The sequence below is a fragment of the Myodes glareolus genome, chromosome 13 (genome assembly GCF_982192425.1).
Source record: "Myodes glareolus chromosome 13, mMyoGla1.1, whole genome shotgun sequence".
Taxonomy (NCBI): domain Eukaryota; kingdom Metazoa; phylum Chordata; class Mammalia; order Rodentia; family Cricetidae; genus Myodes; species Myodes glareolus.
The window spans coordinates 50,302,251-50,329,396 of NC_142038.1; the positions used below are offsets into that span (position 1 = coordinate 50,302,251).

Sequence of the window (27,146 nt, forward strand, 5' to 3'; positions counted from 1 at the left end):
GGGAGCAGACAGAAGGGAGACGGGAAAGAGGAACACACAGGCAGTGCTTCAGACAGCCCTGGCCCTTGTGACTGGAAAGACTCAAGGAAACGCGTGCTGAATTACAGAACGATCACATTAATCTTGATTAGGTCTTCTTGCACCACGACCCTCCTGCACCTGCGTCCTTGGCATCCGGCTGAGGCCCTAGAGCACAGGTGCGAAGCGCGTGGAGGAACCAGGTTTGGGATAGAACTGTATCCCTTGTTCGAGGCTCCAGTGTATGCAAGTTTGCCTGGGAGTACCCAGAGCACGAGGTCGCACTGACAGCCTCGAAGTTCCTCCTCAGGCTGCTTCTTGGAGCTGGCGCCTTCATGCCCTGAGGCACTGTTGAGTGTACCCCTGTTCGTTCTCTGTCAGCACATGTGCACAGCTTGAAGTATGCATACCTGATAGGGGCACCCTTAAATTTGTTAAATGTTCAAAGCATGAACCTAACAGTAGGAGCTTTTAATATTTACCAGTATGAAAGACAGCCTTCCACACTGCTTTGCAAATGAGCATTTACAGCCCGAAGGCTGGAAGAAATAAACTGAATCTAAGAAGAAAGGGTTCAAGTGACTACAGGTGGACAGAGAGGTCCATAGCCCAGAGGCGCTGCTCATTACACAGCACTCTATTATACTGAGTATTTCTCTGTCCCCATTTCACTATCGAATGAAATGGAAAGAACTGGTGCATAACTTGCATGAGGATAAATGACTTGCTGAGCGGTGGTGTAGCATGCCTTTAATCCCAGCACTCGGGAGGCAGAGGCATGGTGATCTCTGTGAGTTCAAAGCCAGCCTAGTCTATAAGAACTAGTTCCAGGATAGGCTCCAAAGCCACAGAGAAACCCTGTCTTGAAAAATAAAAAAATAAAATAAAAATAAAAAAAGACTGACTTAAAATTCTGGCTTTATCATTCAATTGCTCTGAGACCAATATTCACATATATAACCACTCTAAACCTCATCTGCCAAATGGGAATATTAACAGTATTTACTTGAAACCGTGTAATAAGCACACTACTACTGGGGTACTTAGTATTTAATAGCTATTATTACTGTCCTAATGACAATTCCTAGTAGTGGATGGCAACTACGTACTTAAATTGAAACTACTTATCCATGCCAAACCATCAATCGTGGGGCCTGTGCCATGGTTATTTGCCATCAAGCCTGGGATCCACATGGTAGAAGGAACCAAATCCTGTAAGTTGTCCTCTGACCTCCACGTGCATTCGATAAAGCTCCCCCCCACACACACACACAAATGAGGAAAAGGTATCCAAACATTACAAAACCATGCCTACGAGGATATTATTTATTTTATAGGATATTGGGAGTGAGTTCAGGGCTTTGTGCATATTAAGCACATACTTCACCATTAAGATACACTCCCCAGACGCAAAGCATCAAACATACACAAGGATCCCTCCCACCCCTAGGAGTTCTTTCTCACTTTTCCTTAGACTGCAGATTGGCAAATCTAGGGTCACTCTGCAAAATGCCTGCATGTGCTAAACACACCAGAGTGAAGTTAAGGGCAGATGGCACAACTTGAACCCTGACTGAAAAGATAAAATGTAGTGGTGCACACCTTTAATACCAACACTAGCCAGGCAGATCTGTCCCTTTGAGGCTAGCCTGATCTACGCAGCAAATTAGAGGTCAGCCAGGGCTACATGGTGAGACTCTATTAAACATGAAATTGGACACATAAATACCATGTGTATTACACACAGGTACGGCGGTATCACTTGTTCCGTTCGACAAACATTTATCCTCATGCAAGTTATGCACCAGTTCTTTCCATTTCATTCGATAGTGAAATGGGGACAGAGAAATACTCAGTATAATAGAGTGCTGTGTAATGAGCAGCGCCTCTGGGCTATGGACCTCTCTGTCCACCTGTAGTCACTTGAACCCTTTCTTCTTAGATTCAGTTTATTTCTTCCAGCCTTCGGGCTGTAAATGCTCATTTGCAAAGCAGTGTGGAAGGCTATGTCTTTCATACTGGTAAATATTAAAAGCTCCTACTGTTAGGTTCATGCTTTGAACATTTAACAAATTCAAGGGAGCCCCTATCCAGGTGTGCATACTTCAAGCTGTGCACATGTGCTGACAGAAAAGGAACAGGGGTACACTCAACAGTGCCTCAGGGCATGATGGTGTCCGCCCCAAGAGGCCTGAGGAGAAACTTCGAGTCCATCATGGAGGGTCATCCTTCAAGACACCTGGTGCAAGGAGACTGTAATCAAGGCTAATGCAATAGATCTGTAATTCAGCACGTGTGTCCTTGAGTTTTTTCAGCCCTTACAAGGGCCAGGGCTGTCTGAAGCACTGCCTGTGTGCTCCTCTTCCCAGTCTCCCTTCTGTCTGCTCCTGCAGCCGCAATGGCCGTGTTCAGAGGACAGGACTTTTCAACAACCTTTCTGCCAGCTGTGCTCGCGGCGGGCTGCGGTTCTGGGAGCTGCAGCCGTGCAATCTCTGCTCAGGCAAGGCTCGGTTCCTCAGTGGAAGAGCGGGCCTTCGTGCTGAGGCCGTCAGTCCCCGCCCCCGCCCCACCCCACGTGGTTGGAGGTATTTAGAAGCATGGCCATCGCCGCGTCGTGCAGCTCTGGACCTGTTTGGCATTTGTCCAGATCTGTGTGTTGTTTGTCCTTTGGTTTTGCTTTCCCTCAATCCAGCCACCATGATAAGAGCCAGCAGAGCCTTGGCCTCGCGTCTGGTGGGCGCCACAGTCTCCCGGAGTCTGGCAGCCGCCCATCACCAGGTGAGGAAATGCCATGCCTTCTGGAAGGGGCTCCAGGCTCTGACTTGAGTGAGGTAGGTCTTGCTCTTCAGGGTCAGAATCTAGAAGAAATCCGGAGCGAAGAAAGGTAACAGACCTTCGGTGGTCAGGTCAGCTGGCCTTGGCCAGGGCTTTAGCCTCGAGCTCTGCTGAATCACACTCCCTGGCGTTCTGGAGTCGGACCCACTAATTCACGAGGTAGCGGTCCTCCCCACCCGACACGGGGTGCATTGGATGTTTTTGGTCCCAGGCAGCGGATGTAGTCTATCGGAAGGCAGAACTATGAGCTTGGCTCTCTTTCATTAAGAGCTGAAGGACAGTTCCAGCTCTTTTTTTGTTTTTTTTTTTTCCTTTCTGAAAGCAGGTTTTTTTTTATGGTTTAAGACAATTTGCTACTTTTTGACAGTCTGGAAAACCTGTAGATGTGTGGTAGATATAATGTAGATATTTCTCCTTGATGTATCTTACATACGAAGGACTTTTCATTGTGCTTTAGTCCAAAATCCTACTACTTAATCCTAAAGGTTGCATGTGTTTCTCAGAGTAATAATTGGAAAAAGTCCAAGTGTACTTGTGTAGTTGACGGATGATGCATTCTCTCCGCCCCCCCCCCCCCCCCCCCCCCCCCCCCCCCGCTGCCCAGGATGGCTGGAATGGACTTTGTCATGAGGCTTTTACTGTTTCAAGAAGGGATTATACGTAAGTATAACATTTTCTCCCAAAGTGTTTCTTTAATTAATTTAATTAAATTGAACATTAATTGCACACCTGGGCTGTGATCTATACATTTAAAAATAATTTTCCCTCTGTAACTAACTTTATATTTGTAGTGTATGAAATGTGCCACTGTAAACACTGACATAAAGCACAGTTATTATGTTGGAGACTACTGTTAAGATCGCCACGGTGTTTGACATATCTTACAGATCAGAGGCAACTAAAGGTCCAGTTCTGGGTATTGATCTGGGTACTACCAACTCCTGTGTGGCGATCATCGAGGGCAGACAAGCGAAGGTGAGCAGGGTGGGAAGCCTGGGGTCACTTAGGTTTCCTGCCTGACCTTAGGTGTCTAGGCATGCTGAACCGAGCCGCGCATGCATGGTGTTACACACCTTCAGGCAGGGGAATCTCTTGAGTTTGAGGCCAGCCTGGGCTATAAATAGAACCTCTTTCTCAAAATGAACAACGAAGTTGAACCGAGTTTGGTGCTATTTTTCTTTAAAGACACTATATCCTGGGCTATCAAATGTGGATTATCTATTTAGTGCTAACATTACACACATTAGCTATTACTTCAGACTTTTTTTTGGTTTTTAGAGATGGGATTTCTCTAGCTTCAGAGCCTGTCCTGAAACTTGCTCTGTAGAGCAGGGTTGCCTGGAACTCAGAGATCGACCTGCCTCTGTTTTCTGGAGTGCTAGGATTAAAGGCATGTGCCCTACCTTCTGGCCTAATTTGCATTTTAAAACTGCTTTTATTTTATTTATTTATTTGCACTTGGGAATTAACTTTTGGATATTGATAATTGAATGAATACAACTCTCTAGGATAGGATCTAAATGTGTTCTCTAGTGGTATGGGCGGTAATGCCGTTAGAGGACTTGGAATGGCTTTCTCAGCTGGGAGTTCAGCAGGGTTCAAGGTGTCTGCTATGTAGAGGTTGTTAGAGCCTCCTCAGAATGTGCAGATCTTTTCCTTTGAGTTGTCAAGACTTGAGAGCACCTGTAATTGTAGAGTTGTCTGTTTATTCTTGACCCTTCATGTTTTCTTTTCCCATGCCCTCACCTGAAACAACTCGGGCTATTTACAGGAGTCTGGCTTACTGGACACTAAGAGAAGTGAAGCCCTTCCTTAGTTCTCGTTTATGCTGCTTGTCCTAACCCCCCATTTTCTGAAGCTTGTAGCTTCCACAAGAATTTTGCATAATAGCCATATTCAAGGTGGTATGGCCATAGACTTCTCCATACATTTGAAATGATAACTGTGTAGCATTCCCAGCAGTAAACATGCCAACTTAGTGTTATCCTTTTACATTTGTTTATGAATTGAGCTGTGATTGTATCTTCAGTCATGGATGCAAAGATGTCAGTGGTGACTAGTATCTTAATCATTACCTTTGGTAATTTTAGGTCCTGGAGAATGCTGAAGGTGCCAGAACTACGCCTTCTTTTGTTGCCTTTACAGCAGATGGAGAACGACTTGTTGGCATGCCAGCAAAGCGACAGGCTGTCATAAACCCCCAAAACACCTTCTATGCTACTAAGCGCCTGATTGGACGTCGCTATGATGACCCCGAAGTACAGAAAGACGCGTGAGTAGGAAAAGCAACCTAGAGGGCCTTGTTCGAGGTCCTACGATTGAGTCACATTTACATTATTGTTCCTAGGAGATAATCCCATCTCCACCAAGAGTAAACCGTTTTTAAAAGCCCATTTGTGCTTTCACAGACTAGGTGTTTGTTTTGATGCACATGATGGGTAATATGTTAAGATACTTTAAGGTTTTTGAGATATTCCTAAACGAAGTGTTCCTCATCAGTCATGTAAGGCTATTCTATGTCCTTAAGTTACATACATGTGTGTGTGCAGTCCTTTCCCATTATATTTATTCTTTGTTCGAGACAGGGTTACCTCTTGTAGCCCTTGTTATCCTGGAAATCACCTGTAGACCAGGCTGGCCTTGAATTCAGATTTGCCTGCCCCGCCTCCTGAGTGCTGGGATTAAAGGTGTGTGCCACCTCTGCTTGGCTAAGCTTTTGTTTATTAACATTTTTTTGTTTGTGGGTGTATTCATCCTCTCACAAGACAGGTCAGAGTACAATTTTGCTGGATTTTGTTCTCCTGTGTAAGTCCTGGGCATTAGCCTTGACAGTATGAGCCCTTATTTGGTTTTGGTTTTTCGAGACAGGGTTTCCCTGTGTAACAGTCATAGCTGTCCTGGACCTAGCTCTGTGGACCAGGCTGGCCTTGAACTCCCAGGGGTACACCTGGCCTCTGCCTCCCGAGTGCTGGGATTAAAGGCCTGCACCACGACCACCCAGCCTAAGCCCTTATTTGTTAAGCCACCTCCTTGTCCAGCTCTTTGGTTTGTTTTTTGGATTTTCAAGTCTGTGTAGCTTGACTGTCCTACAACTCACTCTGTAGACAAGGTTGCCTTCAGACATGTCTGCCTGCCTCTAGCACTTGTGTGCTAGGATTAAAGGCATGTGCCATCCCTGCCCAACCAGATCTTTGGGTTCTTTTGGTTTTGGCCACAGGTTTTCTCTGTGTAACAGGCCTACCTGTTCTGGAACTAGTTCTGTAGACCAGGCTGGCCTTGAACTCAGAGTTGAACTGGAGTTAGCTTTGTGCTGCCCTGTGGGTGCTGGGAATGAACCTGGGTCCTCTGGAAGAGCAGCCAGTGCTCTTAACCACTGGTCTCGGTCAGTCTCTCTCTCTCTTCCTCTCTCTCTCATTTTTCGAGATCAGGTTTCTCTGTAGCTTTGGACCCATCCTGGAACTAGCTCTTGTAGGTTGGTGTTGAACAGAGAGATCCACCTGCCTCTGCCTCCCTAGTGCTGGGATTAAAGGTGTGCGCCACACCACCCGGCTCACTTATAATGATATAATTCTTCTTTATTTTTTCAGCAAAAATGTTCCCTTTAAGATTGTCCGTGCCTCTAATGGTGATGCCTGGCTTGAAGCTCATGGAAAACTCTATTCCCCCAGTCAGATAGGAGCATTTGTGTTGATGAAGATGAAAGAGACTGCGGGTGAGAAGATTTAGTTCATTCTGGGGAAATTGGAAGTATTGGTGGTTCCTCTGCGTTTATAGATTGATGCCCTGTAGATTATGCTCTTTGCACAGGAAATGTAGGAACGGCAAAACTGTGGGACTCTTCACACTTCATCTGCAGGTTGAGTTTAATTTCCCTAATGATACCTGCTGTTGCTTTTTCAGGATGGGCAGTGTAGTATTTGTTAAAATCCAGAAAGCTACACTTATCAACAATTGATGATAAGTCTTAACTGAAATGCTACATACAGGTGACTTTGGATTTCTAGCCAATACCACCTTGTCTGCTGAGCTACACAGAAGTACTTCCTACATCTCCAAATAACTTGGTAACTGGGGGGAGGAGGGCTGCCTTGAGCTTCTGCTACTGTTACAGCCTCCGAAGAACTAACAGTGGTCAAGGTGGTTCGTTTCTGAGAATAAATTTCATACTGGAGTTTACGTTATCTTCAGGCTAATTTTGTAGCCAAGGCTGGTGTTAAACTTAGGGTGATCTTCCTGCCTCAGCTTTGGGTGCCAAGATAACAAAAGGCATGAGCTGTGTAAGTCAGGACAGCCTTAAACTCATCTTCCTGCTGCTTCCCTGGTGCTAGATTGCTGGCGTACAAAACAGTGTTCAGTGTTTTTCTATGTGGCCTGTCTGCAGGTTAAGCTACAAAGGAGGAGGTGAGTGTTCTCTATTGCTCCACAAGAGGAATTGAGGAGGGATATTAGGCTTTGTTAGTAATTTTGATGCTTTTTTTTCTGACATAATGCCACAATTGAAGTTTTTATTCTTTTTTCCAGAAACTAACTTGAGTCACACAGTAAAGAAGGCTGTGATCACAGTCCCTGCTTATTTCAATGACTCCCAGCGACAGGTAAGGTCAATTATATCTCCTATTTGCCTGGGGGAGGTGCCAGAGTTAAAGGATGGAAAGATAACACCTGTTTCTTCTTTTCCTAGGCCACTAAGGATGCTGGCCAAATAGCTGGGTTGAATGTACTTCGAGTGATTAGTGAACCCACAGCTGCTGCCCTGGCGTATGGTGTGGACAAATCCGAAGATAAAGTGTAAGTGGATAAAGCGTAGATACTCCTACCTGAATTATAGGCTTTTAACGTGATTTTTTTAATTACATTTTTTAATTGTGTTGGTACTTGTGTTGAAGGTACCATTTGTGCCATGGCGTGTGTGTGGAGGTCAGAAGATAAAGTGTGTGAGCTGGCTTTTGTCTTTCTCCAACACGGGTCTTGGATCAGGATGTCAGGCTTGACAGCAAGTGCCCTCACCTCAAAGGCCCTTTCATTTGTTTAATTAAAACTTACTCATTTTCAATTGTAAATGTGTTTGTGTATGGGTATATACACAATATTGCAGACACCTTCAGAGATCTCAGATTCCCCTAGAGATTAAATTACTGGTGGCTGTGAGCTACCTGATGTAAGTACTGGAAATCAAACTGGTCCTCTCTGCTTTAAAAGCTGCTGAACTCGCTCTAACCCATACTGATGTAGGAGTGTCTTCTTCTATCTATCTGTTGCTTTCATTGGTTAATTAGTAAAGAAAACGGCTTGGCCTGATAGGTCAGAACGTAGGTAGGCGGGGAAGACAGAACAGAATAGTGGGAGAAAGAAGCAGAGTCCTGGAGATTCAGCCATGAAGCTCTGTCCCAAGATGGATGTAGGTTAGAATCTTCCCGGTAAGCCACCACCTCGTGGTGCTACACAGATGAATAGAAATGGGTTAATCAGATGTGAGAGTTAGCCAGTAAGAGGCTAGAACTAATGGACCAGGCAGTGCTTAAATGAATACAGTTTTCGGTGTAATTATTTCGGGCATAAAGTAGCCTGCGGAAGGACAGGGGCCGCTGCACCATATCACTATACCCATACCTTCCTTATCATTGACTATGTGTGTGGCGGGGCATGTTCATAACAGTGTGCATGTGGAAGGGCAACGTAGAGTTCATTCTCTCTCCACATAGGTTCCTGAGGTTGCATCAGGCTTGGAGCCAAGGATCTTTATCGGATAAAAAGCTATCTTGCCAGTCCTCATGTAGTAAATTTTTTTGTTTTTCAAGACAGAATTTTTGCTGTGTAGCCCTGTCTTTCCAGGGACATACAACTAGCTCCTAACTCAGATCCACATCGATAAATAAATCATTCTTAAAGATTTATTCTATATTTCCATCGCATAGGGTTTAAAAGATTTTGCTTAGAATATGCCTCTTTTATTCTCTTCAAATTTGTACATATTGTCTGTGCTTTTAGCTTCAAGACAATTTTTTTTTACTGTTTTCCTTGGTACCTTGGACAATTTTTATTTGTATTACTATGCATGTTAAATACTTTGGGAACCATGGTTTGAGTGATACAAATTTTACTGGCCTCTCTGTATGTTACCAATGCCATATGTTAAGAGGCATGTCAATTACTAGATTTCAAAATTACTGAATATCAGGAAAATAACTAAGTCAATCTTTGGTTGCTGAATTCATTCCTTTGTAATAGGTTTTGTGTCTCTAGGCTCTAAATGTTCTTTTGTTTTCCTTTCTAGCATTGCTGTGTACGATTTAGGTGGTGGAACCTTTGATGTCTCTATCCTGTGTATTACGGATGGAGTGTTCGAGGTGATATCCACCAATGGGGATGCTTCCTTAGGTGGTGAAGACTTTGACCGGGCTTTGTTACAGCACATTGTCAAGGAGTTCATGAGGGAGGTGAGTTACCATTGTGGTTAATGTGTAGGCTTTTGTGTAGGAGGTTCAGAATTTTTGTTCAGATTGCTCTTCTGCTTTCTGAATAATTTCTTTTACACTAAGGTAACTAATTACATTCAGGGTCATGGGTAAACTCAACCATTTAGTTACACATAGCACCTTAGATTGGGAACCAAAGACTTAAATATATTGGTTACAGTATGGGAGAAGGAATTGTAGAATCTCTGCAGACCTGGAGCTTGGAAGAGTTGGTAGGAGTTCAGTTTACTGATCCTTGATGAGATAACTTTGATAGTAGGTCATTTTTCAGGTGATAAGTTTTTAGTTTTTGTTTTGAAGGGGGCGGTGCTTTAAGTCTTGGCTGTTCTGGAACTCGGTCTATACACCAGGCTTGCCTAGAATTCACAGAGGTCCCCTCATCTCTGCTTCATGAGTGCTGGGTTTAAAAACAATACGGGTACCACTTCCACCCGGTTTTGTCCCCTAGCCCATAAATCTCACAATTTATATTTTTTTTATAAAGGGATGACTTTTATAAGCAGACAATCTACATTGCCACTGCAGTTTCTCTATTAATTGTCTTATGAATCCTATTTTGTAGACAGGGATTGATTTGACCAAAGACAACGTGGCCCTTCAGAGGGTTCGGGAAGCTGCTGAGAATGCTAAGCGTGAACTCTCCATCTCTCTACGGGTGAGACATGAAGAAATCCGAGTTGTTTTAAAGATGGATATTTTTAACCTAACCTTATTTGAATCATATATTCTAATTTACCTAATTTACCTGCACCACTACTAATTTACCTAATTTACCTAATTACCTAATTTACCTAATTTACCTGCACCACTACTGCCCAGCTCACAGTATGTTTCTTAAAGATCACATGATAATTGCTTCAGCTTGTCTGCTCCAGTCTTCATTGATAAGATGTGTATACCCCATTAAAAGAGATTTTAGTGTATTTCCACTGCCTCTTAGGAATTTAGTAAGGCTGATTTTTTTCTGTGCTCCCTAGGTCCTATCCTAGGGTACAGTCTTAACCTTAATTGGAGTCATAAAGATTAACTTGTAGTGAAATATTTTCTGTGTAGACTGTCATCAACTTGCCATTTCTTACAACGGATGCTTCTGGACCTAAGAATTTGAATATGACGGTAACTCGCACTCAGTTCGAACACATAGTCACCGATTTAATCAAGAAAACTATTGCTCCATGCCAGAAGGCAATGCAAGATGCCAAAGTCAGCAAGAGTGACATAAGAGAAGTGGTTCTGGTTGGTGGCATGACGAGAATGCCCAAGGTATGGACTCGTGTTATAGTCTTTATAAGGGGGGAGGGGGAATCAATACATAATGCATTTTAATTAAGAGATGCAAAGAAGGGTATCAGGAAGAATATTAAACCCATTCTCGTAAAGATTATGTTGTCAAGCATTCATGGTAGTCATTTCCCCAGGAGATGTTTTTTGGGAAACATTTTCCCTGCATAGTGCTTGGGGCTTTTTGCATTTCTTTAACAAAGATCTTTGCAGTGATGCATTTTATTAATCAGCACATCATTCTGATATCGGATGTGTAGAAATACTGAGCACAGACTGTTGAAGGTGCACTTGTTCCTTGGAGGCTGGATAGGTTTACCTTGGGTTCAAGTGAATGGTGGAATTACTGCTTTTGGTGGCTTGTGTTGTTTGTGCGTGGTTTTGCTGCTCTGTTTTAACACTGGGATATTGGAAAATCGGTCTAGAGTAAAGCTAGACATAGAACTCGGGTTCCAGAGGACACATTGATATTAACAAATTATCCCAAGATGCTGTGCACTTTCATTATTAGCTCTTAACACATGGGGTCAAAAACAACCCCATGGAATTGGTATTAGTGCTTCCTTCAAATTGGCCTTTGATTATGTCAATGTAGGCAGTATTTTATAATCCCTTGTCTTGTGCTGTTTCCAGTGATGATTGCCATCTGGAAGACAGATAATTGAAGCAAACGCTTCTAAATTAAGCGGACAAAGTGAGTTGTCCAATGTGAACAGAAAGTCGGCATTCTTGGAGCTGAGTCCATCTGACTTGGGATCTGCTTGGCATCTTCATGCTCTGTCTCAGTTCAGCAGTGGCCCTGGGTGTTGGCTAACAGGTTCTTTGTCCTCCATACATAGGTTCAGCAGACTGTGCAAGAGATTTTTGGCAGACTCCCAAGTAGAGCTGTAAATCCTGATGAGGCTGTAGCCATGGGAGCTGCCATTCAGGGAGGTGTGCTGGCTGGTGATGTCACAGATGTGCTGCTCCTGGACGTCACTCCCCTCTCTCTGGGTATTGAGACTCTGGGAGGTGTCTTTTCCACACTTATTAAGAGGAACACCACAATTCCAGCCAGAAGGAGCCAGGTAAGAGTTATCCTTCCTAACAGGTTTTAAGTCCTATGAGTGTGTAATTGCAGCCACTTGATGAACTTCTTAAAACACTTTGTTTCTAAATCCACACCAGCTGACTGGATGGTGAGATTACCGTGGTTTTTTGATTTGTGTGTGTGTGTGTGTGTGTGTGTGTGTGTGTGTGTGTGTGTGTGTGATTTTTGTTTTCTTGCAGTTCCTAGAAAAGTTCTTAGATAATCAGCTAGGAGTGGTGAATAAGGGAAGGATAATGCAGTCTCCTAAAAGGGCTGTTGTCATTCTGTTGTCGGAAACAAAATAAAAAGTGTGGTGGTTAGCACATGGGACTAGGGTTGATTTCAGCGTGAATGATGGGGACTGGGTCATACACTACCAAGCACTGATATGGGCGTGTCCTGGCATGGTCCTAGATGAAGAATTACTTTTTTTTGGGGGGGGGGTTTCGAGACAGGGTTTATCTGTAGCTTTGGACCCTCTCCTGGAACTAGTTTTTATAGATCAGACAGTCCTCGAACTCACTAAGATCCACCTGCCTCTGCCTCCCTAGTGCTGGGATTAAAGGCATGTGCTACTACCGCCCGGCTGAAGAATTACTTCTTGTGCCTGGTTGGATCATCCCAACACTTGGGAAGTTGAGGCATGGAAACTGACAGTAGAGAACTGCCTGGATCGTGTAGTGTGACATTTTCTCAAATGGCTGTGTTTCCAAACTCAAATCAGTCTTGCGTTTTTCTAAAGATTTATGATGCAGGCAGTGTTCTGCCTGCATGTATCTTTGCAGGCCAGAAGAGGGCACCAAAGCTCATTACAGATGGTTGTGAGCACATGTGGTTGCTGGGAATTGGACTCGGGACCTTTGGAAGAGCAGGCAAAGCTCTTAACCCCTGAGAGATGTCTCCATCCCCCAGTCTTGCGTTTCTTTAGAATCTCTCTTTGGTATTTGTGCAGTGATGTATTTGTCAACAAAAGAGTGTGATGACATCTCGGGACTGAGCACATGGTACATCGCCTGCCTCTGGTCTTACGTCCCTGCACTGACAAACTTGTTTCAAATCCTTGCTTTAATGCCTTAAACTTACAAACTTTAGAGATATACCTTTGTTCTGAGAGTAATATATGTTAGGAATCATCCAGTAATAGAATGTGAATATGTCTAGTTAGCCTTTTTCTGTATAATGGGTGTAGTTTAATGAGATTACCAAGTAGGGAAGTTTTCCTTCCTCACTAGGTATTTTCTACCGCTGCTGATGGACAAACTCAAGTAGAGATTAAAGTGTATCAGGGAGAGCGAGAGATGGCTGCAGACAACAAACTTCTAGGACAGTTCACCTTGGTAAGTATTTCAAATCTGAATATCATGCCTTTAAGTCATAGCTTACATAGTTACAGTATCTAACCTCTCCAAACTGCTTGCAAACAGGTGTACGGTTACTTTATTAATACTTTATAGAGATTTTATTATTGTATGGGTGTATCTCTATGTACTAAGGGCACTAAGGCCAGAAGAGGGTATTGGTTTCCCTGGAATTGGATTTACTACAGTTTTCTGCAATGTGGATGCTGGGAATTGAACCTGGGTCCTCGGGAAGAATCGCAAGGGCTCTTAACTGCTGAACCGTCAGCCCAGCCCATACTGTGCTACTTTTGAAAAACAGTTTTCATAGGTGAACTATGAAACTCAAAAATCCAGTACTTCTTATGTTTTCAGATCTTTATTGAAAAGCCAGGGACATGTTCAGTTTCAGAAACCAGTTGAGTCATGATCGATTGTTTCAAAACCACTTGATGGCCACTGTTTTGGGTCAGCATTGCTACAGCGAAGAAGTCCTGATTTACTGAAAAAACTCTGGGCCCCACACAGCTATTATGGTTTTGTATTTGCTCCATAAAGCACTAAAATCTCAAGTTTCTGTATTTTAGTGAAGATACTACTTGATTTCGGGAGCAAGTGGTGGATGGCCTGTTTGGAAATGTGAGCACATCTGAGAGGAGCTGACTCTGAGTATTTACTTTAGGTTGGAATTCCCCCGGCCCCTCGTGGAGTCCCTAAAATTGAAGTTACATTTGACATTGATGCCAATGGTATTGTACACGTTTCTGCCAAAGATGAAGGAACAGGACGTGAACAACAGAGTAAGTATTCAGACTGTATGAATGATATGATGCTGAGAACTTCGTCCAGCAGTAGAGTGCCTTCCAGCATATGTGATGCCGTGGGTTTGCTTACCAGCAAAGGAAAAGTAAGGTGGCCGTTATGAGGAACTACATCCTGTTTCTAGGCCTTTTCTCCCCTGGGGTGGTTGCTACCACACTGCCCCTCTTTCCAGTAATCAGAGAGAGGGGTGTTTCACTTGCATGGATTTGGTTTCTTTCTCTTTTGGTTTTCTGAGCATCCTGGAACTAGCTCTGTAGGCCAGGCTGGCCCCAAACTCAAGGTTCGTCTGCTTCTGCCTCTTGAGTGCTGGGACTAAAGGTGTGCACTACTACCACCCAGCTAGATGCCTGCATTTTCCTAAGTTAACATTAGGAGTGAGCAAACAGGCAAGCCTGACCTTGTGGATTGCTGAAGTTTCACTAGGGAGGCAGGTCACTTGGTCTTTTTATACAGTTTACTCGTGAGACAATAACTAATGTTCAAAATTGGAATCATTCAGATTAGTTACTATAGAGGCAGCATTTATCTACTTGTTTCTTTATTGTGGAGGCTGGGTCTCATTTTGTAGCCGTGCTGGCCTTAAGCTCAGAGTTGCCTGCTTCTTGAGAGTTGGGATTAAAGGTGCGCACCATGTAGTGTAATGTTATTTGTTCATACAGTGAAGGAAGAGAACTAAAGAATTTTTTTAATTAACTCCAGTGGTGATCCAGTCTTCTGGTGGATTAAGCAAAGATGACATTGAAAATATGATTAAAAATGCAGAGAAGTATGCTGAGCAAGACCGGAGAAAGAAGGTGATTACTTCTGCTGAACGTGTTAAAGCTGACAGGCTGGGCAGTTCACTGCTCTTAAGTTTCTCGTCTTTATTGTTCCCTTTCATTAATTTATACTTTGTTTAATGTGAAATTACACCCTGTAGTCAGGATGATTTCCACAATCCTCCAATTTCTCAGTCTCCCCTGGTACCTGGGACTAAGGGCACATTCTGGGTTTGGAGTGTACTTAGTCTCTCACTATCAAAATTCCCAGGTCACAAAAACCAACTCAACTCTTTCTCAGGGTCACCCCAAGTACGTCTGATCGTAGTTTTACTGTTAATGGTGTGGCAAGTAACTTACTGTCTCACGGGATATAGACCTTAATGAAACTTGTGTTGACTGGAACGTCAGTTATGTTAAACTCATGATTACTTAAAGGAACATGTGGAAGCAGTTGTCATGGCTGAAAGAATTATTCATGACACAGAAACCACGATGGAAGAATTCAAGGACCAGTTACCTGCTGAGGAAGTAAGTTATTAGAAACAATCAAACAGAATATTCGCTGATTCACTGAAGGTCATTTTTATTTGGGTTTTTGAAAACATGAATAAAGGGCAGAGGTGGGAAGGCAAAAATGAGAATTTGAATAGTGCACTACATGTAATGAGACAGAAGATTCTCGAAAATTTTTTGTTGTCTTTTACAGTGCAACAAGCTAAAGGAAGAGATTTCCAAAACAAGAGAACTGCTTGCTCAAAAGGACAGTGAAACGGCAGAAAACATTAGACAGGCAGCATCTTCACTGCAGCAGGCATCACTGAAGCTCTTTGATGTGGCATATAAAAAGGTACAAGGGTTGGGACGGGTGTTTGGTCGAGATTCCTGGGAACAGAATGTTACAGGGAGAGGCATAGGAAATAGCGATGGGCGGGTAGAAGAAATGTTGAATACAATATGAGTTATGTATGAGGGATGAGGTTAGACCTAATGTGAAATCTCAGTGATCCAAATATTTTCCCAACAGATGGCATCTGAACGGGAAGGTTCTGGAAGTTCTGGTACTGGGGAACAGAGGGAAGACCAGGAGGAGAAACAGTAACAGCGCAAGGCATTGAGAGAGGCCAGAAGGACAACATGAAGCTGTTGTCCTGCAGTTGTCCTGAGCAGACGTTACTGTTTTAGCAGTAACCCATATCACTTCCTTAATAAATAAATGTAGTGATTATAAGCATGTATCCATCCCCACACCTGCCTGATTTTGTTGTCACTGGTGATCGAACCTAGGGGGGAAGCACAGTTGCCAGCAGTAAAGGTGTTTTGTTAGTGTCCCCGTTGCTAAGGATCAAACTCAGAACTCTGCCTTGAGCAAGCTCTATTGACAGCCCAAGTCTACAGCTGTGCAGTGAATGGTGACCTTGAATTTCTGATCTTCCATTCTCGGTCTCACAAGTGTTCACCCCCATACCTGGTGGTCTATGGGGCGCTGGGGATGGAGCCAGCCTCGTGTACACGAACAAGCAGTTGACCACCAGAGCTACACCAGGAAAGGAATAGAAAGAGGAATTAAAACCACAAGCATGGGTGATGTTTCCTGAGCAACACAATTTGAATGGCCAGAATAAGCAGCAATCCTGTCAGTCTGTTTGGTTGGTGCTGCTGTAGTGGTTGTTGGGTGGCTAGGAGAGCCCAAGGGTTGAGGGCTGAGACATCTATCAGATTTCCTTCTGCATCATCCTGAAGAGAGCAGCCGTGGGCAAACGATTGAGCCTGCAGCCTCAAGCAACTTTATATGAGCATCGGACTGCTCCTGAGGATAAAACCCTCATCCCCCTTTAGGACCTCCATGGCTTGACAAGTGGGAGATCTATTCCTGCCACAACACTCAACTACTTCCTGGGCAGATAAGGAATCTGTTGTTTCCTCTCTTCTATTATGCTATTTACAACTTTAAAATCTTCAAGTCTCTTAAGCTGTCATGAAACAGGGCACATAATAGCACAGTGGAACACTTCATACAGATTTGATGAACGTTACCTTGCGCAGTCCACACCTGACGCTTAACCCTAAGTATTTTCAGCGTCCGCTTTACACGATTCCCACAATTATCAAGGTCAGGAATATCAGCACTGAAATAACATTTTAATAATTCATATTAAAACTCTGTCCAGTATCTTGCTCACAGCTGGAATCCCAGCACTTAGGAGGCTGAGGCTGGGGGATTCTCCAAGTTTGGAGACAGCACAGACCACAATGAGACCAGTTTTCTATCTTAAACAATAAAAGCAATTCCTTTGATCAGAGCACAGGATGACATCAGTCCTCAAGTAAACTAAATCTGAAGCTCTTGAAGTTTCTGAATCAGAAGTTGGAGATTAGAAACAATGGTAGTGGTTGTAGGTGGAAAACTCTTTGCAAAGTGGACTTAAAGCCACTGCTTGGACACTGATGTTTGTAGTGTAGTCCTGGTTGGCTGGGAACTCGCTCTGTAGAACAGACAGGCCTCGAATTTATAGAGATCCACCTGTCTCTGCTCCTGAGTGCTGGGATTGAAGGCGTGTGTTACCATCGCCTGGCTCACACTGGACATTTGAAATTGTTCAAGACAGGGACTCACACAATCCAGGTTTACTCTGCAGCTTGGGCAGCCCTTGAACTGAAGATCCTCCTGCCTCACTTTTTGAAGCGTAGGAACTTTGAGCATGTATCAGTATCCTACCCTCCTCTTGCTTTTGTTTAAGATGGGAGTCTTATGTTCCCCTCCCTACTCAACTCAACTGACCACCTCGGTACCAGAGCAGCTGACTGGCTATGCTCTAGCCAGAGCCACAGGTGTGCACCACTCGGCCAGTTTTCTTTTTTTCCCAGCAAGTGAGGCAGCTCAAATTGAGAATTTTGCTCATGCTAGACAAGTATTCTTCCACTGAGGAATATCACAGTTCCAAGCAGAATTTAGTATGGGACTCTGGTTGGAGCAGGAGAAAAACCAAAAACTCCAAAAAACATTTATCCCTAGCAAGGGTTGCAGATGCGGGACATAAAGCAGGTGGTGGAGTGTTTCCTAGCATCCTCAAGGCCAAGGCAATAGGCATGCATTTTACTAACATACTTAATGATGAATTGTTCACATTCAACCTCGGTGGCCAGAGGTTTTGTTCTTTTCCGTACTGGGTACCACCAGTATGTCCAATCCTGACACCACCGGGAGTTAGCACTAGATCCCACAAGTTAAACACCTGTAGGTCTACTTTGGATGCCTGGTAAGAGTTCCAGGCTGAACCTGACAAATGGGACCTTCTTGCTGGGTTTGACAACTTGCTAGAGTGGCTCACAGAACACAGGACACACCTTATGCATCCCAGGGGTTAGTACAAACGATACAGAATAACAGCCTAGTGAGGGTCCAGGAGGGTCCTGAGCTCGGGGCTTTTGTCTCTTGCTCTTGCCGCTACTACAAATGAACCTCCCCGCTTTCCAAATGCTATGTTTGGCTTAAGAAGTTACTGGATCACCTCTCCCCCTGTGGCTGCAGCACAATGTCCGTCTTGCAGCTCTTCAATTATGTTAGGCCCCTAATTTACTCAGCCTCCACACTTTATTTCAGAATTAGATTCCTTGTCATACACTCATAATATCTGCCCAGTTGTTTTAATACACAACATATAAAGATCAGCTGCCCATCATTCAGGAGGCTGAGGCAGGAGTGTTGCCCAGATTTTAAGGCCCTACCTCAATGATCCTCTCTCAAACAAATGAAACTATAAAAATGACTTCCTTCGCAGCAGTGGTGCATGCCTTTAATCCTAGTAATAGAGATAGAGGCAAGCGGCTCTCTGAGTTCGAGGCCAACCTGGTCTACAGAGAAACCCCATCTCCGAAAAAATTTTTTATCATTATTATTAGTAATTTATTAATTTCCACTTCCTCGCCTCCTCCCAATACACTCCCACTCCCCCCACTCCCTCTCCTCCTCCCTCTCTAGTCCTAAGAGCAGTCAGGGTTTCCTGCCCTGTGGGAAGTTCAAGTTCCTCCCCCACCTCCCTCCAGGTCTAGGAAGGTGAGCATCCAAACAGACTAGGATCCCAAAAAGCCAGTACCTGCAGACTTGCAGACGAAAGCAGTCCCAGTGCCGTTATCAACGGCTTCTCAGACAGCTCCCATGTCAGCCACATTCAGAGAATCCGGTTTGATCACATGCTCCTTCAGTCCCATTCCAGCTGGCCTTGGTGAGCTCTCATTAGATCAGTCCCCTTGTATCAGTGGGTGATTGCCCCCCTCGCGGTCCTGGCTTCCATGTTCATGTTCTCCCTCCTTCTGCTCCTCATTTGGACCTTGGGGGCTCAGTCCAGTGCTTCAATGTGGGTCTCTGTCTCAATCTCCATCTATCGTCGGATGAAGGTTCCCTCTGATCCTGACTTCCTTGCTCACAGTCTCCCTCCTTCTGCTTCTCATTTGGACCTAGCGAGTTAAGTCCTGTGTTCCAATGTGGGTCTCTGACTCTATCCCCATCCATGACCAGATGAAGGTTCTATGGTGATATGCAAAATATTCATCAGTATGGTTACGGGCCAAGGCCAGTCCAGGCACCCACTCCTCTGCTGCCTAGGGAACAATCTGGGGACCACTCCTTGGACATGGGAACCCCTCTAGAATCAAGTCTCTTGCAAACCCTAAAATGGCTCCCTTAGTTGAGATATATACTTCCCTGCTCCCATATTCATCCTTCCTCCCTCCCCTCCCCATCCCATTCCCCCAAGCTATCCCCCATCCTCCCCTTCTCCCTTCTCTCTAACCATCTCCCCTTACTTCCACACCCCACCCCCCATGCACCAAAGTTTGCCTGGCAATCTTGACTACTTCCAATATCCAGGAGGATAACTATATGATTTTCTTCAGGTTCACCTTCTTATTTAGCTTCTCTAGGATAATAAATTATAGGCTCAAAGACCTTTAACTATGACTGGAATCCACTTATGAGTGAGTACATACCATATTCCTCTTTTTGGGTCTGGGTTACGTCACTCAGTAAAGAGTTTTCTGTTTCCATCCATTTGCATGCAAAATTCAAGATGTCTTTTTTTTTTTTTACCGCTGAGTAAAACTCTAATGTGTATATGTTCCACACCTTTTTTAACCATTCTTCTATTGAGGGGCACCTAGGTTTTTTCCAGATTCTGGCTATTACAAATAGTGCTGCTATGAACATAGTTGAACAAATGCTTTTGTAGTATGTTAGGGCATCTCTTGGGTATATTCCCAAGAGTGGAATTGCTGGGTCATGAGGGAGGTTGACTCCCAGTTTCCTGAGAAACCGCCACACTGGTTTCCACAGTGTCTGCACAAGTTTGCATTCCCACCAACAATGGATGAGTGTTCCCCTCACTCCACATCCTCTCCAGCACCGGCTATCATTGGTAGTTTTGAGTTTAGCTATTCTGACAGGTGTAAGATGGTATCTCAAAGTTGTTTTGATTTGTATTTCCCTGATTTCTAAGGAGGTTGAGCATGACCTTAAGTGTCTTTTGGCCATTCGAAGTTCTTCTGTTGAGAATTCTCTGTTCAGTTCAGTACCCCATTTTTTAGTTGGGTTAATTAGAGTTTTAGTGTCTAGTTTCTTGAGTTCTTTGTATATTTTGGAGATCAGACCTTTGTCTGATGAGGAGTTGGTGAAGATCTTCTCTCAGTCGGAAGGTAGCCTTTTGGTCTTAGTGAAAGTGTCCTTTGCTTTACAGAAGCTTCTCAGTTTCTGGAGATTCCATTTATTCATTGATTCTCTTATTGTCTGTGCTACTGGTGTTCTACCTATGAAGTGGTCTCCTGTGCCCATGTCTTGTAGACTACTTCCCACTTTCTCTTCTATCTGGTTCAAAGTGGTCAGATTAATGTTGAGGTCTTTAATCCATTTGGACTTGAGTTTTGTGCATGGTGATAGATATGGATCTACTTTCATTCTTCTACAGGTTGACATCCAGTTATGCCAGCACCATTTGTTAAAGATACTATCCTTCTTCCATTGTATACCTTCAGCTCCCTTGTCGAAAATCAGGTGTTCATAGGTTTGTGGGTTAATATCCGGGTCTTCTATTCGATTCCATAGGTCGACTTCTCTGTTCTTATGCCAGTACCAAGCTGTTTTCAATACTGTAGCTCTGTAATAGAGTTTGAAGTCAGGGATGGTAATGCCTCCAGGAGTTCCTTTATTGTATAAGATTGTTTTGGCTATCCTGGGTTTTTTGTTTTGCCATATAAAGTTGATTATTGTTCTCTCAAGGTCTGTGAAGAATTTTGTTGGGATTTTGATGGGGATTGCATGGCCTTTGTGGGCCTCCACAGTTCCCAACCTGAAGGAAAATGCAGATCAGACTTACACCTGTGCAGTGTGGTGGCATTTATTTTTATCCTGGAATATTTTGTTTTCTCCATTGATAGTGAATGATAGCTTGGCTGGGTATAGAAGTCTGGGTTTGCATCCATGGTCTCTTAGTTTCTGCAGTACCTCTATCCAGGATCTTCTGGCTTTCATGGTTTCCATAGAGAAGTCCGGTGTAATTCTGATTGGTTTACCTTTATAAGTTACTTGACCTTTTTCCTTTGCAGCTCTTAAGATTCTTTCTTTAATCTGTATGTTTTGTATTTTGATTATTATGTGGCGAGGGGATGTTTTTTTTTTTTGATCCAGTCTATTCAGTGTTCTGTATGCTTCTTGAACCTTCATAGGAATATCGTTCTTTAGGTTGGGAGAGTTTTTTGCTATAATTTTGTTGAATATATTTTCTGGGACTTTGATCTGCAGTTCTTCTCCTTCTTCAATCCCTATTATTCTTAGATTTGGTTTTTTTATTGTGTCCCAGATTTCTTGAATGTTTTGTGAAGAGAATTTGTTGGATTTGCTGTTTTCTTTGGTCAGAGCATTTATTTTCTCTATGGTATCTTCAGAATCTGAGATTCTTTTTCTATCTCTTGTATTCTATTGGTTATGCTTGATTCTGTAGTCTCTGTTCGTTTACCTAGGTTTTCCCTATCCAGCCGGTTCTCGGTTTGTGTTTTCTTCATTGCTTCCATTTCATTTTTCAATTCTTGAACTGTTTCTTTGACCTGTTTAATTGTTTTTTCTTGATTTCTCAGGGTATCATTCACGGATTTACTTATTTCTTCAAACTCTTTGTTGTATTTCTCATCCATTTCTATACTCATTTCTTCAAACTTTTTGTTATACTTCTTGACCAGTTCCTTAAGGGAGTTATTCATATCCTGTTTAAGGGACTCTATTGCTTTCATAATGGCACTTTTTTCCACTTCTTCTGGATTAAGGTTTTCAAGTCCTTTTGTTGTAGGGTCGTTGGGATCTGGTGCTTTCATGTTGTTTTTCAGATTGTTGGACGAGGTCTTGCCTTGGCATCTGCCCATCTCTTCCTTCAAATGCTCTCTATTGGATCTTCTGGTACCGAAGTCCTTGCTGGGCAGGGACTTCACTGATAGAATGCCCACCTTTCCTCAGGCAGGCTATTGAAGCACAGGCACTCCCTCCTTCCGGGATGCGCCTGCAGCCCAGGCCCAGAGCGCAAGGCAGCTGAGCTGGGGAAATTTTATGGCCCCAGGGGGAAGGGAGAAATATAGGAATTTGTACCTGGGTGGAAGCTGGGATGGCAGGCGGGAGAGCTTAGCAGGGTGGAGCCAGCACTGCAGGGTGACCTGGGAGTCTTTGGGGTTGGGGAAAGTCCGAGCTCCTCCTCTCCAGGCCCCTGCCTCCGGCCAGAAGCAAACTCACCTCTCTGATGGCCCTCTGCTAGAAGTGGGATTTTCCAGTATTTTAATGAGAATTTTTGCAATGATCTTTGAGTGAGACTGGTCTATAATTCTCTTTCTTGGTTGAGTCTTGGTGTGGTTTTGGTATCAGGGTAACTGCAGCTTCATAAAAAGTTTGTCAATGACTCTTCTGTTTCTATTATGTGGAACACATCAAGGAGTATAGGTATTAACTCTTCTTGGAAGCTCTGGGAGAATTCTGCATTAAAACCATCTGGCCCTGGGCTTTTTTTGGTTGTGGGGTTTTTGATGGCAGCTTCTATTTCCTCGTGACTTATAGGTTTATTTAAATTGCTCACCTGGTCTTGATTTAATTTTGGTATATGGTATCTATTTTAAAAACTGTCCATTTCTTTTACATTTTTCAATTTTGTGGAGTACAGTCTTTTGTAGTAAGACCTAATCATTCTATGAATTTCCTCAGTGTCTGTTGTTATGACCCCCTTTTCATTTCTGATCTTGTTAATTTGCGTGTTCTATCTCTGACATTTGATTAGTTTGGATAGGGGTTTGTTAATCTTGTTGATTTTCTCCAAGAACCAGCTCTTTGTTTCATTGATTCTTTGGATTGTTTTCTGTGTTTCTATTTTGTTGATTTCAGGCCTCAGTTTGATTATTTCCAGTCTTCTACTCCTCCTGAGTGAGTCTGCTTCTTTTTTCCTAGAGCTTTCAGGTGTGCTGTTAAGTCTCTAATGTGAGCTTTCTTTGTTTTCTTTATGTGGGCACTTAGTGCTATGAACTTTCCTCTTAGGACTGCTTTCATAGATTTGGGTATGTTGTGTCTTTATTTTCGTTGAATTTAAGGAAGACTTTAATTTCTTTCTTTAGTTCTTCCTTGACCCAGGGGTGGTTCAGTAGCTGACTGTTCAGTTTCCATGAGTTTGTAGGTTTTCTGGGGGTGGTATTGTTGTTGAATTCTAACTTTATTCCATGGTGATCTGATAAGACACAGGTGGTTACTGCAATTTTTTGTACCTGTGGATGTTTCCTTTGTTACTGAGGAATGTGATCAATTTTCGAGAAGGTTTCATGAGATGCTGAGAAGAAGGTATATTCTTTCCTATTAGGGTGGAATGTTCTATAGATGTCTGTTAAGTCCATTTGATTCATTACATCTGTTAGTTCTCTTATTTCTCTGTTAAGTTTCTGTCTGGTTGACCTGTCCATTGGTGAAAGAGGTGTGTTGTAATCTACTATTAGTATGTGGGGTTTGACGTGTGCTTTGAGTAATGTTTCTTTTACATATATGGGTGCTTTTATATTAGGGGCATAGATATTCAGGATTGAGACTTCGTCTTGATGAATTGTTCCTTTATGAGTATAAAGTGTCCTTCTCCATCTCTTCTGATTGATTTTAGGTTGAAATAAATTTTGTTAGATATTAGTATAGGCACACCCGCTTGTTTTTTAGGTCCATTTGATTGAAAAACCTTTTCCCAACCCTTTACTCTGAGGTAATGTCTGTCTTTGAGGTTGAGGTGTGTTTCTTGTAAACAGCAGAATGCTGGATCCTGTTTTTGTATCCATTCTCTTAACCTGTGCCTTTTTATAGGTGAATTGAGTCTATTGATATTAAGTGACATTAATGACCAGTGGTTGTTAACTCCAGTTATTTATTTATTTTTTGGTGGTAGTGTTTGTGTGTTTCCCTTCTTTGAGTTGTGGTGGTGGAAGGTTGTCAGATGTCTGTGTTATTATGGGTGTTGTTGGCTTCCTTGGGTTGTGGTTTTCCTTCTAGTACTTTCTGTAAGGCTGAGTTTGTAGCTACATATTGTTTGAATCTGTTTTTGTCCTGGAATATCTTGTTTTCTCCATTGAAGGTGAAAGAAATCTTGGCTGGGTATAGTAGTCTGGGCTTGCATCCACAGTCTCTTAGTGTCTGCAGCACATCTATCCAGAACCTTCTGGGTTTTTGGTTTCCATAGAGAAGTCAGGTGTAATTCTGATAGATTTACCTTTATATGTTACTTTACCTTTTTCCTTTGCAGCTCTTAATATTTGTTCTTTATTCTGTATGTTTTGTATTTTCATTATATGGCAAGTGGATTGTTTTGTTCCAGTCTATTTGGTGTTCTGTATACTTCTTGTACCTTCATAGGAATATCCTTTTTTAGGTTGGGGAAGTTTTCTTCTATAATTTTGGTGAATATATTTTCTGAGCCTTTGAGTAGTAATTCTTCTCCTTCTTCTACCCCTATTATTCTTAGGTTTGGTCTTTTCATGGTGTCCCAGATTTCCTGGATGTTTTGTGTTAAGAATTTGTTGAATTTGCTGTTTTCTTTGATCAGTGAGTTTATTTCCCCAATAGTATCTTCAGTATCTGAGATTCTTTCTTCTATCTCTTGTATTCTGTTGGTTGTACTTGTCTCTGTAGTTCCTGTTCATTTACCCAGATTTTTCATATCCAGCCATCTCTCACTTTGTGTTTTCTTTATTACCTCTATTTTGTTCTTCTAGTCTTGAATTGTTTCCTTCACCTGTTTGATTGGGTTTTTTTTTTATATTCTTGGGTCTTTGAGGAATTTATTAATGTCTTCTAACTTTTTGTTTATCATCTCTTCCATTTCTTTAAGGGAGTTTTTCACTTCCTGTTTAAGGGTCTCTATTATTTTCATAATGTTACATTTAAAGTCGATTTTTTCTACTTCTTCTGGATTAGGGTGTTCAAATCTTCCTGTTCCATGATTGCTAGATTCTGATGTTATCATGTTGCTTTTCAGGCTGTTGGAGGAATTCTTGCATTGGCGCCTGCCCATTTCTTCCTTCAGATGCAGCCAGGAGAGTCTTGGCATCTTGGTCCAATCTTTGCTGTGGTGACGGTGTTCTTGGGGGGGGGGGTTCTTGATCTGCCCTCTCTTAGGTCCCCTCAGCACTGGAGTTGTCTCTCAGATCCCCTCTGCCCTGAAGCAGGCTGTGATGGTGAATCTAAGGACCTGTAGATGGAAAGGAGTTCTTGGGGGCAAGATGGAATGGGGTAAATAGAGAACGCCAGTAGCCGGGGAGATGCCCCACTGAATGGTCAGAAACGTTTAGGGATTTGGAGGGGGCCTGTACTACATTCCCAGGGCGTTTGACCAGCTGGGCAGGCACACACTTACCCCTCAGGATGGATCTCCTCAAACAGGAGCAGGGCCTCTTACTGGCTAAGGACCTCGCAGACCCAGGTCCTACTTCTTGATCCAGAAATATCAGAACAGGATTATTTGCAAGGTCAGTCCTTCTAAAGTACCCTTTGGATGACCCTGATATGTGTACTCCTACCTGTGGGGACCCTGTGTGTCTATGTGTGCTCCTACCTGTGGTGACCCTGTGTGTCTATGTGTGCTCCTACCTGTGGGGACCCTGTGTGTCTATATGTGCTACTACCTGTGGTGACCTTGACATGTCTATGTGTGCTCCTACCTGTGGTGACCCTGTGTGTCTATGTGTGCTCCTACCTGTGGTGACCCTGTGTGTCTATGTGTGCTCCTACCTGTGGGGACCTTGACATGTCTATGTGTGCTCCTACCTGTGGTGACCCTGTGTGTCTATGTGTGCTCCTACCTGTGGGGACCCTGTGTGTCTATGTGTGCTCCTACCTGTGGTGACCCTGTGTGTCTATGTGTGCTCCTACCTGTGGGGACCTTGACATGTCTATGTGTGCTCCTACCTGTGGTGACCCTGTGTGTCTATGTGTGCTCCTACCTGTGGTGACCCTGTGTGTCTATGTGTGCTCCTACCTGTGGGGACCCTGTGTGTCTATGTGTGCTCCTACCTGTGGGGACCCTGTGTGTCTATGTGTGCTTCTACCTGTGGTGACAGCTGGTGTGTACATGTTGTCTCTTACACAGCTCAGGTTCTGAAGCATGGAGCAGAGTCACTAACATTTTTCCTTACTCAGACAGTTCTCGTCAACCCGTTAGTCTCATTTTCTTTCCTTCTGACTTTTTCATCAAGAGCAGCAGCCTCCTTGTTCCCATAACCTTTCTTCTCTACAAAGCCGTTCTGGATCCAAGGAGGCCTGTAGCCAAGAGACTTGCCAGACAAGTTTGGATCCCCAATGTTCCACCTGCTCTGCTGCTAAAACTCAAGCACCCTCACCATTCTCTCTACAGAGAGACTTTCAGACTGAGCAAGGACCAGCCTGGACACCGGAGCACCTTCTCTCTGGATTCCAGGACAATCTGTAATTGTTAGTCCTTGGGTTATGACTCTCTTTGCTGAGTCCCCCAGTTTAGCCCTACTTCTGAGTTTAGGGCTTTTTGTTTGTTTCTAGGAGACAGAGTTTATTTCCAGACAGGGTTCCTTTATTAAACAATGGCAATAAAACATATTCACAGCATAAGAGGGGAATCCCACATCAGTAGATCTTGAACTCAGAGATGCAAGTGCTTCTGCATCCCGAGTGCTGGTATTAAAGGTGTGCACCACCATGGCTGTCCTGGTTGAGGCTCTTTCAATAAAGCAAGTCATGTGGAACAAATCACATGCCCTGGTCCAGACAGAAGAGCAGCTTATTCATTTCTCCTCCTCTATGCTGATATTATGGGAAGACAGGGGAGAACTTCCCATTGCACTACATCCTGAGGCTGGAAAGGTACCATCCAAATCCTTAGTATTTGAGCTGCCATCTTCCATATGTTCAGCTATTTGGTGTATACTTAAATCTACTAGCCCAAAGTCAGTTCTTTCCTTTCTTCCTTCTTTCCTTCCTTCCTTCCTTCCTTCCTTCCATCCTTCCTTCCTTCCTTTTTCTGGGACAGGG

General features: G+C 43.4%; 1 protein-coding gene and 1 non-coding gene across 2 annotated transcripts; both read left to right on the forward strand.

The window, feature by feature from the left end:
* Positions 1-2,416: 2,416 nt before the first annotated feature.
* Positions 2,417-15,834, forward strand: LOC148120019 (stress-70 protein, mitochondrial-like). Its single transcript, XM_087896271.1, has 18 exons — positions 2,417-2,603; positions 2,711-2,796; positions 3,458-3,513; positions 3,741-3,828; positions 4,944-5,125; positions 6,441-6,565; positions 7,375-7,448; positions 7,535-7,641; positions 9,128-9,290; positions 9,892-9,984; positions 10,383-10,592; positions 11,450-11,677; positions 12,912-13,016; positions 13,699-13,816; positions 14,538-14,632; positions 15,035-15,127; positions 15,306-15,446; positions 15,624-15,834. Exons 1-18 carry the CDS (start codon positions 2,417-2,419, stop codon positions 15,696-15,698), a joined length of 2,226 nt encoding a protein of 741 aa, XP_087752397.1. The 3' UTR covers positions 15,699-15,834.
* Positions 10,818-10,884, forward strand: LOC148120020 (small nucleolar RNA SNORD63). Its single transcript, XR_015734795.1, has one exon. It is a non-coding gene; the product is annotated as a small nucleolar RNA SNORD63 (small nucleolar RNA).
* Positions 15,835-27,146: the final 11,312 nt, after the last annotated feature.

Excerpts from the sequence above, each read along its gene's own strand:
- LOC148120019 (XM_087896271.1), top strand. The coding sequence starts at position 2,417 with ATGGCCGTGTTCAGAGGACAGGACTTTTCAACAACCTTTCTGCCAGCT. Across the intron at positions 2,604-2,710 it reads CCCACCCCACGTGGTTGGAG|CCACCATGATAAGAGCCAGC; the intron begins GTATTTAGAAGC and ends CCCTCAATCCAG. Across the intron at positions 7,449-7,534 it reads TCAATGACTCCCAGCGACAG|GCCACTAAGGATGCTGGCCA; the intron begins GTAAGGTCAATT and ends TTCTTTTCCTAG.